At 45.6% G+C, this 14,843-nt stretch overlaps 2 protein-coding genes across 8 annotated transcripts in view; one reads left to right on the top strand and one right to left on the bottom strand.

Moving 5' to 3' along the window:
- TMCO3 (transmembrane and coiled-coil domains 3) overlaps positions 1-11,178 on the bottom strand; it is a 57,523-nt gene extending 46,345 nt beyond the window's left edge. Inside the window, exons 1-2 of the mRNA XM_039533131.1 lie at positions 10,689-11,178; positions 5,314-5,837 (exon numbers count right to left, since the gene is read on the bottom strand). Coding sequence (XP_039389065.1) covers positions 5,314-5,837; positions 10,689-11,163 — 999 coding nt within the window. The 5' untranslated portion in view covers positions 11,164-11,178. The remainder of the gene's footprint in view (positions 1-5,313; positions 5,838-10,688) is intronic.
- Positions 11,179-12,316: 1,138 nt separating this feature from the next.
- Positions 12,317-14,843, top strand: part of DCUN1D2 (defective in cullin neddylation 1 domain containing 2) — a 64,029-nt gene continuing 61,502 nt past the window's right edge. For 2 of the 7 annotated variants that reach the window (XM_039533153.1, XM_039533181.1), the window contains exon 1: positions 12,318-12,691. Coding sequence is in view for 1 of the 7 variants with exons in the window: in XM_039533145.1 (XP_039389079.1) it covers positions 12,689-12,691 (3 nt within the window). In the remaining 6 variants the exon portion in view is untranslated. Of the gene's footprint in view, positions 12,692-12,736; positions 12,793-12,994; positions 13,840-14,843 lie in introns of those variants that run through there. The other 5 variants (XM_039533186.1, XM_039533162.1, XM_039533145.1 and 2 more) reach the window with 4 other exon arrangements.

Genomic DNA, 14,843 nt, shown 5'->3' with positions numbered 1-14,843 from the left:
TTGCTATTAGTACCTTTGCAAAGAAGCAGAAGAGTGAAATGTGTAAGATTCTGATTAGCTTCACAGCTGCTATTTAGAACTAGATCCGTAGGGAAAACCAATGTGTGGTTTGCTGATAGTTCCAAATAACTTTAAAAAATCTTTTAGAGTCAGATGAAAGATGTCATTTCAACTGAGCTTTATGTTTTTAGGAAGGGTTTATTACAAAACTGGAGACAATTTCTAAATAAAAAGTCATTTTGAATCAAAAAATAAAAAAGTTTCATTTTTAAAATGTCAAAGAAACATTTCGATTTTCTCAATTCATTTCTTTTTTAAACTAGAACAATTCACAAAATGGTTTGGTTGATGTGAATCTGCATTTTTTCCACTTAAAATTTTGTACAGCAGTGAAATTGTCAAAAATCATGTTAATTTCATAATGATTGCCAAAGCTTCATAAAGCTATATGCTGCAGAGGCCAACTCCTGCACTCCCATGAAGCAGTGGCATGGAGGCGTGCGGTGGGGCTTGGTTGGAGAACACTGTGTTCAAGGTACTCTCTGCCAAACTTTCCACACCCCTCATTCCCCATGTTCAGAGCACAGACTACTCAATGAGTGTCTCAGCTTGCATCCTACCCTCTGTTCACATCACCCCTTGCACCTCCTTCTTGGATACCTCAGTCTCTTGCATCATCTATGCTAGTGGTCCTCAAACTTTTTGGGCTCAGGGTCTATTTATAAATATTTATGGACTGTCGCAATCCATTAAATAGTCTGGGGATAGAGGCCCTGGGGCAGAGCTATAACTAGGCATTTTAGCACCTGGGGCAAGCAAGCATATTTGCACCCCCTACTAGAGGTGTTGTGTGTGTGCGTGTGTGTGTGGGGGGTTGTACACAGGTTCATGTGCCCACCCTACCCCCAGGTTTTTTGGTTGCCCCTCCCCAACCCAGTCATGCTGGGTGGGCTGCTAAGGTGAGTCAGGGGCTGGAGGTTGTGGTGCAGGCAAACCAGCTTAGATTAAAAGCAACAGGCAGTTCACCTGTCTGTGAACCTCAGAGGAACATCAAGAGGCATTATAACATGCAAAGCAACCCACTTGTAAAATCTTGTAAAATTTGATCTGTTAATTTTGGCAATATCCTGTTGCTTATTTGCTATTAAGCATACACTATAGCAAATAATCGTAGATCAGAAGAAATACTAATGTTATTGTATCCACTTGTCTGTGAACCTATTGGTTGCTAATGTTATTGTATCCACTTGTCTGTGAACCTATTGGTTGCTAATGTTATTGTATCCACTTGTTAGACTAGAACAAAGGAAGATATTGCCACACTGTGTTTACATGGCACATGCCCCATTAATTACATTTACGCTAATCTTACCTGTGATTGCTGTTGTGTATACTTAATTAACCCTGGAACTATAATGTGTGTTAGTGATTAGTTGTGGATTCATTTGGTGCTTAAAACTGCATGAAAGCTAAATGGTTTTGGCTATCACGTTATTCCCATTTATTTATACTCATTTGTCTAAAGTTGCTCAGCAAGGAGGAACAGTGACTTCAAAGCATGGGTGTTGTGTGCTCAACAGAGGGAAATCTAGGGACACATGCTGTGCTAAAAACACTTGGTAGGCTATTTTCAACTATAAATACTGGATGCTGGGAATGATCCTGCCATCTCTGATCTTTCTGGATGCTGTCAGGTAGCTTTCTAGATACAAGACAGAGTTCCCCAAATTCACTTTGGAAAAACCCTGAGAGAATTTGTGAAAAGACTATGAGACTGGCACATTGCTATATCACTGCTTTTATTTTGAACCTACAAACCCTAATTCACCTGTAATGTATATTATTTGCTTTAAACTTGCTATAACTCTCATTGCTTTTTCCTAATTAATAAATCTTTAGTTTTAGTTTACTAAAGGACTGACTACAGCATTGCCTTCGGTGAGATCTGAAGCATATTTTGACCTGGGGTAAGTGACTGGACTTTTGGGTCTGGAAATAACCTAAAGGGTGGTAAATTTTGGTTTTTAATAATCTTTCATCATAAAGTCCAATCTATGTGAATGGTAAAATAAGGGCGGGGTGAGCCTACAGGGGACTGTCTGTGGCTCCATGGTAAAATTAATATAGTGATCCAGGAGGACTATACCACTAATTTGGGGTGTCTTCCCTGATTTCTGACAATCTGACCTGAGTTTGGCACTCTTAGCAGTGAGGGACTCCAGACACCGAGACAGGTGACGCTCCCTCCCCAAGCCCTGGCCCCATCACGCACCCTGGACAAATGCTCCACTCTGGTTGCCGCCCTGCGCTGGAGTGGTTTAGGTCAGATCCTGCCCCCCCAGGGGGGATTGAGTTCTGCCTAGCACTCATCCCACAGCGGCAGCTCCTGCAGCTCTTGTGCTGTGAGGCTGGCTGGACTTGACTCTCTGCTCTGGGCATTGCAACCTCCAGGGTTGCAGCACTGCTCAGGTTTGGCCCTACCACTCTCAACTGGACCAAATGTGTGAGAGTGGAGTTGTGACCTGGCTCATGGGGTTGTTTTCCTTGCCCCCTCTCCATCTATTATTATAGAAAATATAATCAGAAATGTTCTGATATTTACAAGATAGGAGGGAAGGAAATGGGAGTGAGTTGTCATGGAAGGGAGCAGAAGAGGGGAAGAGTAGCATCTTCAAAAAAGAACTAAATAAATTCATGGAGGATAGGTCCATCAATGGCTATTAGCCAGGATGGGCAAGGATGGTGTCCCTAGCCTGTTTGCCAGAAGCTGGGAATGAGCAACAGAGAATGGATCACTTGATGATTACCTGTTCTGTTCATTCCCTCTGGGGCACTTGGCATTGGCCACTGTCAGAAGACAGGATACTGGGCTAGATGGACCTTTGGACTGACCCACTATGGCCATTCTTGTGTTCTTATGGGGTTGAAGTGCCACTCACTCAAATTTGGCCTACCCAGGCTCCCATCATCATGACAGCTGGGCCAAAGCTGAGTGGGGCTGTGACCCCAGAGGTTGCAGTGCCTGGAGCAGAGAGGGGAGCCCAGCCAGCCTGTAGGACAGGAGTCCTTTTGAAATATTCTGGTGACCCAACTTTGGGTCCTGACCTATGGGTTGAGAAACCCTGATCTGTGCCCCATTTTCTGCCTCCAGGTCCCCAGCACTTACACCCCCTGCAAGGATCTCCCAGTCACATAAGCCATGACACCCCTCACACTCTTCCCCTCTTCTCCACCTTCCATGACAACTCACTTCCATTTCCTTCCCGCCTATCTTGTAAATATCGGAACATTTCTGATTATATTTTCTACAATAATGGATGGAGAGGGGGCAAGGAAAACAAGAGGATTACTGTGAATGTGCCCAAGGAACCACTGCATGTAACTCCACTATAATGGCACTTTCTCTGGATGGGAGACTGTGACGAGGTCCCCACGGTGTAAGCTGAACTATAGGACCACTGAGCCCTCCAAACTCACCAACCTGGGCTGGCTGCCTCTCACACTGTGATGCTGATGTCAAGCTACAAGCCTCTGACAGGTATTGCACTCACACAGACCTCCACAGGCAGAGACACACCCAACTGGGTTACATAAATGATCTCCCTGCCACTCATGAACCACCAATGGAGAGGCTCCAGACAACTCTCCCAGCTCTCCAGCATTGCACCCCAGAAATACACCATCTTGCACTGCTCAAGGTTCTCTTGGACAGGGCGAACTCATTAATAAGTTCGCCACTTCTTCATAGTAAAGTGGACATGCACCAGTCTTTGTAATCTGAGCTGAGATTCCCCTAGCACTTCAACCAAAAACCACACTGTTTTAGGTAAATTATAAAACACATGTATTAAGAACAGAAAGATAGATTTTAAGGTATTATAAGTAACAGGCATAGAGAGCAAAGTAAGAAACAAAAATAAACTTGCAGTCTAAATTCTAACTTAAAGAGACTACGCATGATTTGAATCAAGCAGTGTCTCACCATGACAGATGATATGAGCACAGTTCCTCAATACCCAGACTGAACCCTTTTCCAGACTGGGACCAAATTTCCCAGTTTAAAGTCTTTTCTTCCAGAAGATTTTCCAGGTGTTGAGATAGGGGTGCAGGGAGAGAGGCTAAATGATGATGTTACTATCTCTCTTTTTACACCTTCTTCCAGCTGCTAGAAAGAGCCTCGCTGTGGCATGGGGGTCAGTCAGTTCCCACTGGTCAAGCAGTCTCCATTGTGTACGTGCCTTCTGTAAGGAGCCTCTGGGATAGTGGACTGTTTTCTTATTGGGCCATCAACGTCCATATGGCCAGTGATGGGTGCTCCTTTGCCCCTACTGAAAGTCTCATTTTCGCAATCTCCCAAACTCACAACATATTTCAATAGTATATATTGCAATACTTCATAATTCCACATACACTGACAGTACATACAATCGAAGAGGTTATTAATGTTCAATAGATCAAGACTTTTAAAATGATACCTCACAAGGCATGTGTTTGTACCAAAATATCCTAATCATATCACAATGGTGAATAGGGGTTCCAGAGTGCTACTTTGAGGTACAGAGTGTCACAGAGACCTGCTGTGGTTCCCCAGAGAGCAGTCCTGCTCGGACAAATTTTTCCATACTCTGAGTAAGTTTCTGAGACCTGAAGAAGAGTTCTGTGTAAGCTTGAAAGCGTGTTTCTCTCACCAACAGAAGTTGGTCCAATAAAAGATACTACCTCACCCACCTTGTCTCTCTAAACGTTGCCAGGTCTGTTGGACTGGGGCTCCCTTTGGTGAGCCCTAACAGATCAAGGTGAGGCTAGCGAGCCACAATAGTCAGTGAAACGCTCATGCTTCACTATCACACATCTGTTCTTTAAAGTGATTATTTTATAAAGAAGGCAATCTCAGTTAGTTTGTCTTGACACAAAGAAGTGCAATTACAACAAAGAATGCTATGTTACTGCCAAATTATATGAATAGTCTCACCTCTCATATTCCTTTGCCTTCTAAAGTAATGCTGGAGTTGGGAGTTACAGGAGTTCTCATTAGAATTATTTTTTATAATTATTATAAATTTCTAAATGTCAATAAGGAAACTCCCTGTAACTACTACATTTCTTCTAACTTACCTGAAGAGAACAGATTTACTGCTAGCGTTGCTCAAAATTCCATCTTTACACTAGGAATAAGTATTGAAAGTTTGGTGCAGATCCATATTTTTCATATAAAACAAAATAATTTAAACCTCTTTTTAATAATTAGAGATCCCTATGAAACCTTCACCATATTACCTTTCATAATGCATTAGTAAAATTGGATAGTACTACCTTTATTGCAGCTTCTCTCAAGGCCTCCAATCGCTGTCTACTACTTTCTTTCATGTTTACAACATCTTTGTAATCACCTTGAAGGGCTCTTTGGAGTCCATGGATTGCTTGAAAGACTGAGTTTTCACTTTCATTCAGCTCCTTTTGGAAAATTTCAAATGTGTGCATCTGAAAAAGTTTCTCTTCATCTGACAGCCCCAAGTCCTTCTCTACTGATCTTATTGCATTTTTTAGTTTGTTGAGAACCACGTTCTTTTGGCGAAGGAGCCCAGATAGCTTTCTGCAGTTTTCTAAGACCCACTGTTTTCTCTGTGTGACAGCAGCACCTTTCCCACGATGCAGCTTTATTGCATGCTTTACTACATCTTCATGCTCTGCAGTGTTCAATAACTGGCAGCAAAGTAGTGAAATCAATATCCATAGGGAATTAAATTCAATTGCCTTCATTGTATTACTGTATACAACCAGGAACAGTCCAAAGCCTTCTATAATATGCTCTCTGCATTTCGAATACACATGTTGTGCTGAAAGATAATACACATTAGCTGTCAAACATGGTTCAGTATTGGGCCACTGGATCAAATCCATTAAAAAAAAAGTCTCAAATGAAGTTTAATAAAAAGTGTGCGTTCTCCCTTGATCAACCGATAGTCAAAACCATCAAATCTTTCTGGTTTAGTAACATTTTTATTTTCCTGAGCTACCTGTTTTTCAAAACATACCTTGCTTTAAATCCATCAAGCTGTAAAGCTTAGCAGTACCACACTGGTCTCTCATGCTTCTTTTGAATGATATGTGGACCTGTTTTTTTAAACTTACTAGTAACTAAGTATAACCTTTATCTTAACAGCTTAACAAGTATGTAAGTTTGCTCATTTTACAATATCCATGAACCATCTGTGCTTTTCAAGCCTACATTTAAACAAAAATATGTCATTGTCAAATTATGGATAGCACCTCAAAGTATAATAGCTGCTTTATAGAAGATACAGAAAAACAAAGAAATTACAATATAAATCATGTTGCAAAATTCTCAGTTCATATGACAGATAGCAATGAGATTTTCCTGACTTTTTGTCATTTCCAGCTTGAGACGGACTTGGTCCAATTTCCCTAAGCTATACCAGTATCTCTCAACATCATTTTTCAGTGGTTTTCTGAGGAATATCTCCTAGTGCTGATAATAAATAATTAAAAATAAACATTTTTTAAAATAGTCAGTTATGTGTCTTTAGCACTAACTATGGTAGGATTTCAAATAACGGACAAAGGATGTGAACAGTCTCCATTAGTTCAGAAATTATGTGCAAATATGGTACCCAATAAAGGACTTAGATTTCCTTAAAAAAATAAATAAAATGATGTATTTGCCATCTAAACATGCCATTCTAGAATTACACAATTTAATTGAAATTTTAGCAAATTTTCAGAACAGGTAAATATTTAGCTTCAATTTTGAACTTTGGAGCAATAACCGTAGTCAAGAAAGATTACAAGCACAAATAGCTTGATCAGTCCATCTGAGACACCAACTCTCTACTCATGATACATTGCCAATTACAATGAGCTGAGTTGATGACGTTAGGTCACTAGATACAAGAGAGAGGAGGGAGGGCTGGCATAGTGCTCTTCATAAGGGCCCTAAGATGCTGGAATTCACTCCTATCTCTGATCTAAAATAGTTTAGATTTGTCAACTTTCAGATCATGCCAGAGGGACCTTTGCTTCAACTGGCTTCTTGAAGAAAGATGGGGGATTGAGATATAAGCCAATGTATACATTTGACTGAGAGAATTACTACTCAGCAGATTGGTTTAACAAATTTTTGTTAGGCAAAACACTTGTAAGTAAATAAGAATTTCCTACTAAGTGGGAAGCTCATTAGGATAGTTTCACCACACAAAATCCATCTTGATTATCACTACAAATTCCCCCCACCCCCGCTGATAATAGCTCATCTTAATTAATAAGCCTCTTACAGTTGGTATGGCTACTTCCACTTTTTCATGTTCTCTGTATGTATATACAATCTTCTTCCTATGTTCCATTCTATGCATCGGATGAAGTGGGGGGAGGGATAGCTCAGTGGTTTGAGCATTGGCCTGCTAAACCCAGGGTTGTGAGTTCAATCCTGGAGGGGGCCACTTAGGGATCTGGGGCAAAAACTGGTCCTGCTAGTGAAGGCAGGGGGCTGGACTCAATGACCTTTCAAGGTCCCTTCCAGTTCTAGGAGATTGGTATATCTCCAATTATTACCTTTTAGCCCATGAAAGCTTATGCTCAAATAAATTTGTTAGTCTCTAAGGTGCCACAAGTACTCCTGTTTTTTTCAATCACACAGTCATCCCCAACACAGGAGAATATACAATTTCAGCTTTCCATTGTTTAGACCAGGGGTCCCCAACACGGTGCCTGCGGGCACCATGGTGCCCACCCAGGCATCTAAGTGCACCCACGTACCGGCCAGCGGACTAGCATCCACTGAAATGCTGCTGACAAGCTGCGTCATCCAGAGGTTGAAATACCGCCGAAAATCAGCAGCAACGCCTCTGGATGACGAGATGTAGGAAGGACCAGAGGTCCTCCGTGGCTCCTCTGGCACCCGCCAGATGAAAAAGGTTGGGGACCACTGGTTTAGACTAACTGTTTTATATACCTCTAGCTCGATATAACGCTGTTCTTGGGAGCCAAAAAAATCTTACTGCGTTATAGGTGAAACCGCGTTATATCGAACTTGCTTTGATCCGCCAGAGTGCGCAGCCCCGCCCCGCTCGAGCACTGCTTTATATCAGAATTCGTGTTATATTGGGTGGCGTTATATCAGGGTAGAGGTGTATTTTCGGGGAGGCAGGCAGGGAGGGTATGTCTATGTATTAGTTTATTTTTCTGTTAACTCTTGTCCTGTCAGTACAGGTTTTGTGTTAGCGCAAACCAATTTTTTCCTAGCTTTGTGGCTACATTTCCCTCCCCAAAACTATTACTCTGCATTTTCCTTAGACATGCACAATACTAAACATAATTACTCTGCAATGTCTTTACACATGCACAGTTCTACCTAAGCTTAAGCTGTTAAATGTTATCAAAACAGAGACTTAAAAACCACAGCAGGCTTCTATCAAGCCTAAAGCATGCCTTCACTCCCAATAGTATAGATGTGCTAATATCGGACACTGACCTTGTGTGCGGCAGAAGAGGTGAGATGATTTAAAAAAAAAAAAAAAAACTACAAAACCAAAATTGTTGTTCAAATAATTAACATGCTCAGAACCTGTGAAATGAATGTTTATTTATTAATCTAGCTACACACACACACACACAGAGTGAAAATATATATACACACAATGAAAAAATCTGCTCGTCATTTTTTTTAATTCTGTTTTTAAACCAGAGAAAGATTGCCAATAGGGCTAGAGTTTAAAGACCATTTGGAAGACAAATGTTTTTAAGGAGCTTGAAAGATGAATAGTTGTGGATGTAATATAGTGAGTCAGGGAGTGGGGGCTCCAGGTAGCAGCATCACAGAATATGACACAAAGAGGAGTTTGTGAATAAGAGGACATGAAGAGCATAGGTAAACATGTGTCTTGAGTGAGTGAATGGAGATGTAGGAAGGACCTGAGCTGTGAAGTGCTTTGAAAACAAAGATGAGAAACTGGATTTGACTAATAGGGAGAGAAGAAGCCAATGAAGGGTCTTAAAATTGGTGGGTGGACCTGGGTATTATATTCCAAAACAACCAAACAAAAAATTAGTGGAAAGAATGACTATGGCTAAGGCTACACTACAGCATAATTCTACATAAATTATGCCACTTGGGGGGGGGGGGAGGAATTAGTCATCCCCCTCAGCGACATAACTTATGCCAACTTAAGCACTGGCGTGGACAGCGCTATGTCAGTGGGAGAACTTCTTCTACTGACACAGCTACCACTGCTTGCAGGGGCTGGAGCAATTAAGCTGTGCCACTGGTAAGCTCTTTAGTGTAGCCATAACCTATGAAAGTAATGGAGTCCAGCTAACATCTCTCCAAAATATATACTTAAAAAACCTCCTGCTATACATTTAAAATGGTAGGTTTTGGAGTAGCAGCCATGTTAGTCTGTATCCGCAAAAAGAACAGGAGTACTTGTGGCACCTTAGAGACTAACAAATTTATTTCAGCATGAGCTTTCGTGAGCTACAGCTCACTTCTTCGGATGCATAGATGCATTTAAAATGATGTAGTTGTAGCTGTGTCGGTCCAAGGATATTAGAGACACACGGTGGGGGAGGTAATATCTTTATTGGACCAACTTCTGTTGGTGAGAGGCAAGCTTTCGAGCCACACAGAGCTTTTCTTCAGGTCAGAAGAAGAGCTCTGTGTGACTTGAAAGTTTGTCTCTCTCACCAACAGAAGTTGGTCCAATAAAAGATAATACCTCACCCACCTTGTCTCTCTAATACATTTAAAACATTAGTCTGGAACAGTTAAGAGAGCCATCCATTTAACACTGCCTACATTCCTTAATTGCTCACTATAAACCCTCAAGACCTGGTCCAAAGAATAAAGAGCGGAACAGCTAACAAAGGGTGGTTTGCTTAAGTCAAGAAAAAGAGTGGGAAAAATACCCCAACTCCTTAACTTAGAGACAGGAGGGGTGGTGGTGTCACAAGGTTATGGTGGGAGGGATTGCAGTGCTGCTACCCCTACTTCTGTGCTGCTGCTGGTGGTGGCTCAGTGGTTTGAGCATTGGCCTGCTAAACCCAGGGTTGTGAGTTCAATCCTTGAGGGGGCCACTTAGGGATCTGGGGCAAAAAATCAGTACTTAGTCCTGCTAGTGAAGGCAGGGGGCTGGACTCTATGACCTTGTTTCAAGGTCCCTTCCAGTTGTAGGAGATAGGTATATCTCCAATTATTATTATCCTGTCTCCAACAGTGGCCACGTTTAGTCAATGGGACTACTCACAGTAATAAAATTAAACACATGTGTAAGTGTTTACAATCAGTGGCATAGCCAGGTTCTAAGTGTAGGGGGAGAAAACATAAAAAAGGCTCCTCCTCTGGCCATGCCCCTCTTGGCTCCTCCAATTTCCCCCCCCAGATTAACCCCGGGGCCCAGCTCAGGACTCCTACGGGCTTCCCGGAGGTGCAGATACCCCCATGGTCCCGGGAGAGTCTCTCCTGCCCAAAGCGCTCTGCAGGTGTCCCCGCTGGGCTGCACCACCCGGCCCCACCCACAGGGTCCCATCCTCTCCACTCTGCGCTCCAGGCTCCTGCGCCGCACCAGGGCCCCCCGTCCAGACAGCGTGGCCTGCGCCCCTGCCCTGCGGGCCCTGCACTGGGGAGCCCCTCGCCCAGACCCCCTAGTGCAAGGTACCGGACTCCCACCGCTCACCTTCCGTCCTGCGCTGCCGCCTGTCCCCGGCCGATCCCAGGGCAGCGCGGTGGGTCCGGGGGCAGTGCGGAGTGGGCAGGGCCCGCAAGACTTGTCCCAGGCAGAATGGCTGGTGGACAGGGGCGAGGAGCCGGTCGGGGTCCCCCAAACTAATAAACTTCCCTGGCGCTGCCAGGGAGCCCCACGCCTCTCCCGCTTGGCTGCGCTCCAGCGGCTCCTTCCTATCAAGTCTCACTAATTCTGGAGGAGACTGGGGTGTGTTACGGGGATAGGTAGAGTAACAAACTGTCTCACTGGGAACAGATTTTAAACCAGTGTTTGGGGAGGATTTGGCTGGTTTTGTTATAAATCTATTTCCGCACATGTGTGAAGAGGACAACTTTTCTGGATATATCTGAAAGAGATTTTGCCATGTCCTATACAGTTTTGCTCTCTCTAGAGATAAGAAAAGGAGCAAAAGTTTGTGGTTTTCCATTACAACAGTGGTCTCCAAGCTTTTTTGCCCAAGATCACTTTTTGAATGTAAGGGCAACCCAACATCTACCCTGCCCTTTCACCAAAAAGGTCATCCTGCTCACTCCATCTCCCCTACCCTCACTCACTTTCACCAGGCTGGGGTAGGAATTTAGGGTTCAGGAGGGGGTGCAGGCTCTGGGCTGGGGCCAAGGAGTGGGAGGGAGCTCCGCGCTAGGACAGAGTGTTAGGGTGCAGGAAGTGGTACGGGGTGGTGACTCCAGGAGGGTGGTCAGGGCTGGAGTAGGGGGTTGGGGTGCAGGAGGAGGTGAGGGGTGCAAGCTCTGGGAAGGGGTCATGGCTGGGGCAGGGGACGCAGGACGGGATACAGGGTTCTGGCTCTGGGAGGGGGATCGGGGCTGGGGTGCGGCCTCCCGCCAGAGTCTCACAGTGTATCTCAGTCTCTCGGGAGGATGTGTGTCGGGGGGGGGGGGAGCTGTTCTGTGCGTGTCACGGTCTCTCTGGGGTGGGGGAGCTGTGCGGTCTCTCTCACGGTGTCTCGGGGGCAGAGGGGAGCTGTGCTGTGTGCGCCTCACGGCCTCTCCGGGGTGGGGGGCTGACCCGGGGCCGGGACGGGAGCGGGTGGCGGGGGGAACACGGGGCTGTGCGTGTCGGAGTCTCTCCAGGGCGGGATGCCCCCACTTGGCCGGCTGCGCCCATCCGCCTGTCCCGGCCCAGCAGCGCCGCTTTTCGCTGTCACTTGCGAGGGGCTCGGCCCGGAGCCCGGTAAGGGCGGGGAACCCGCCCACAGCTGTAGGATCCGGGTCACCCCCCTTCCGCCCTCCCGGCGCAGGAGTAACCGGCCCGGCCCTGCCCGCTCCTACCTCGGGGCGGCGGCCGGGTTGGGGCGAGGTGGCCGCTTCAGGCTCCGGCTGCCGCTACCTCCATCCGCCCGGCTCACCTGCAGCGGGAGGAGCCGCAGGCGAGGCCAGCCCAAAGGGGGCGGCTGCTCCCAGGGAGCCGGGGTGGCGCCGCGTGCCGTTATCCCTGCTCCTATTGGGTGCCTGACTCAACGGCCCCAACGGCCCCCTGGTGAAAAATAACGACACCGCCAGCTGCCAAGACGCTACCTCCCTTAGTGCCGGTTGCTGAGTGCAGATGCGGCTCCTTTAAGCGCAATGTCATATGGGATTTGTAGTTCCTAGCTCGCCCAGCCCGCAAACTGCCGCCCCGTTTCGCGCGCAGTGCCCCCTGGGCGATGTAGTGCCGACTCGCCGGCGCAGTGCACGGTGGGTAACAATCTCCGGCTCGACGGCCCGATGCATCATGGGAGATGTAGTCCCCTGTACCCCTCCAGTCGGGCGCCGACTTCCCAGTGCCTGTGGCGCGGCGACGAGGCGGGGACTGCTGCTCCCAGAGAGGCGGCCGGGGCCCAGGGCCCGCTCGCCGGCGCCGCTCAGCGATAGGTGGCTGAGGAGAACCGGTGCGCGCCTGCGCAGGAGGCGGCGGCGCTGGGCAGTGAAGTTGGTCAAAGCGCCGGGAATAAGATGGTAGGTGGGAAAATATCCCCCCCTCTCCGTCCCCTCTTGTCCCGATCCCAGCGCCGCGGCCCTGCCCCGGCCGGCGCGGAGCCGTGTTTCCTGCTGCCGGGGTCGGCGGAGGGAAGGTCACCGGGCGGGGGGCCGGAGGGAGAGGGACGGAGAGCGCGGGGAGGGCGGGCCCCGCCAGGGCCCGGGGGGGGGGGGGAGTGAGGGTCCCGGGGAACTGGGGGCAGAGCGCGCGGCGTGAGGCGCCCGGCCGGGAGGGTCCCGCGGAGGGGGAGGGGGCGGAGCGAGGCTGTGGGTATTTTGAGAGCTCAGCCTGGGAGCAGCGGCATGTACTTGCCCTTTTTTGGGCTTTGGGCTTCCAGGGCAGGAGGCTAGAGCCGAGTCCCTCCCTCCCCCTGTCCCGGTGTTGTCTTTTGGGTGGGAGCGGAGTTGGGCTGCCCAGGTTTCGGGGGTTGGGAGTTTGCAGGGCCCTGGGAAGCAGCGAGGAGCTCCCTGTTGGGGGTGGGAGGAAGGGAGGATTTAAGTCGGCTTATGGGGTGTGTTGCGTTTGTGCTGCACGTGTCTGTGCTGGACTTGGGGAAGGTGGTTTAGGGAGCTCCAGGGGAACTAAAAAAAACCACTTGGAGTGGTTCCGCCACCCTCGTTCCTCACGGACTTGCTGGGTGTTGTTTTGTAAGGAAAGAAAGTTAGACGAGAATGAAAAATCATCCATAATATGGAAACCCTCTTTCAGCCCTAATTGAAATCACATCCGTGACTCCATAAATTGTTGTCAAATAAGGGCATTGCCACTTTCCTCAGGAGAGGCTCCAGTAGTTGAGCTGGCAAGTTTTCTTCTAGCCCACCATAGTCCCCAGAGAAAGTCAGCCTAGCGAGTACAAATCCACTGCACTGGGAAACAGTCCTATCAGGATAATAGCAAAGCTTAAATTGTATTTGGGCACCTACATGTGACTATGATTGGCAAGATAGAAATGCATATATAGATTGTTATTGGAATAAATATTTGACTGAGTATAGGGGAAATATATGTTCATGCAAAAGAGAGCAGGTTTATGTCCCACTGAGCAACATTCCAAGGCCATCACTACTGTGCAAGTACATAATTGGAAAGCCCAGAAAAGTAACAGGAGTTTACAATTAATTAAAAGGTGATCAAAGCTATTTTGAAAGAGTCCAAATTAGGCCTCATCTTGCAACATCTGTTTTAAATAGGTGATGTATTTTAACAATTTTTAGAATTTTGGTGGTGATGTGGCAGATTGTATTTTTCAAGTCAGAGTACATAAAGTATTTCATCTCATTGTGACCTATTACAAAATATACATACTATGTTGCAATCATTTAGAAAGAAGACAGGCTAGAAAAAATGATTTCTATGTATCTTTTTAAAAAATAAAAAATCTGTATGTATGTAATTTAAACGGGACTTAAAACTGTGTTCTGGAGAACAATTCTGCATTGGCAGAGAGGTGAAGTGAATGATCTTCTTTTCCATCTCTGTCCTTTTGAAGCAGAAAAGAGACAGGTTACTTGAAGTTCGTAGACCTTATATATATGACGTAACTTTTAGTTTGCAGTGTTGTAGCCATGTTGTCCCAGGATATTAGAGAGACAAGGTGGGTGAAGTAATATTTTTTTATTGGACCAACTTCTAGTGATGAAAGCTTGTATCTTTCACCACCAGAAGTTGGTCTAATAAAAGATATTACCTCAACCACATTGTCTCTAACAACCATGACAACTAAAAGTTCTATCACAGATTCCTATTGTGAAGTCACCCAACACTAAATTAATTGTAACTAGAAAGACTCTTGTTTAAATGTACAAGATTTTATTGTAGAATGATTTCTTATATTTCCACTTCAAGGAAAATATAAGATTTTTAAAAATATAAATAGATGTACACAGTATCTCCAGTAGGGAAAAAACAAAGATAATTTAACATTTCCTTTGAAAAATCAATTGCATTTATTTCTGTGGCTATAAAGTTGTTCCTATTTTATGAGTATTCTTTTCTGTATTTTTTCAATATTTAGAAAATAAATTTATGAAGGAAAGAACAAAGTCTCTATCTTGTGCATATGATGCACTTCTTGTCTTATATCATCTGCAATAATCTTTTAATGATATGACTATATGTAGAGTGTGTAAA

Source organism: Mauremys reevesii, linkage group 1 (assembly GCF_016161935.1).
Source record: "Mauremys reevesii isolate NIE-2019 linkage group 1, ASM1616193v1, whole genome shotgun sequence".
NCBI lineage: Eukaryota > Metazoa > Chordata > Testudines > Geoemydidae > Mauremys > Mauremys reevesii.
The sequence above is the reverse complement of the archived record's forward strand: the minus strand, read 5'-3'. Positions and strand labels throughout refer to the sequence as shown.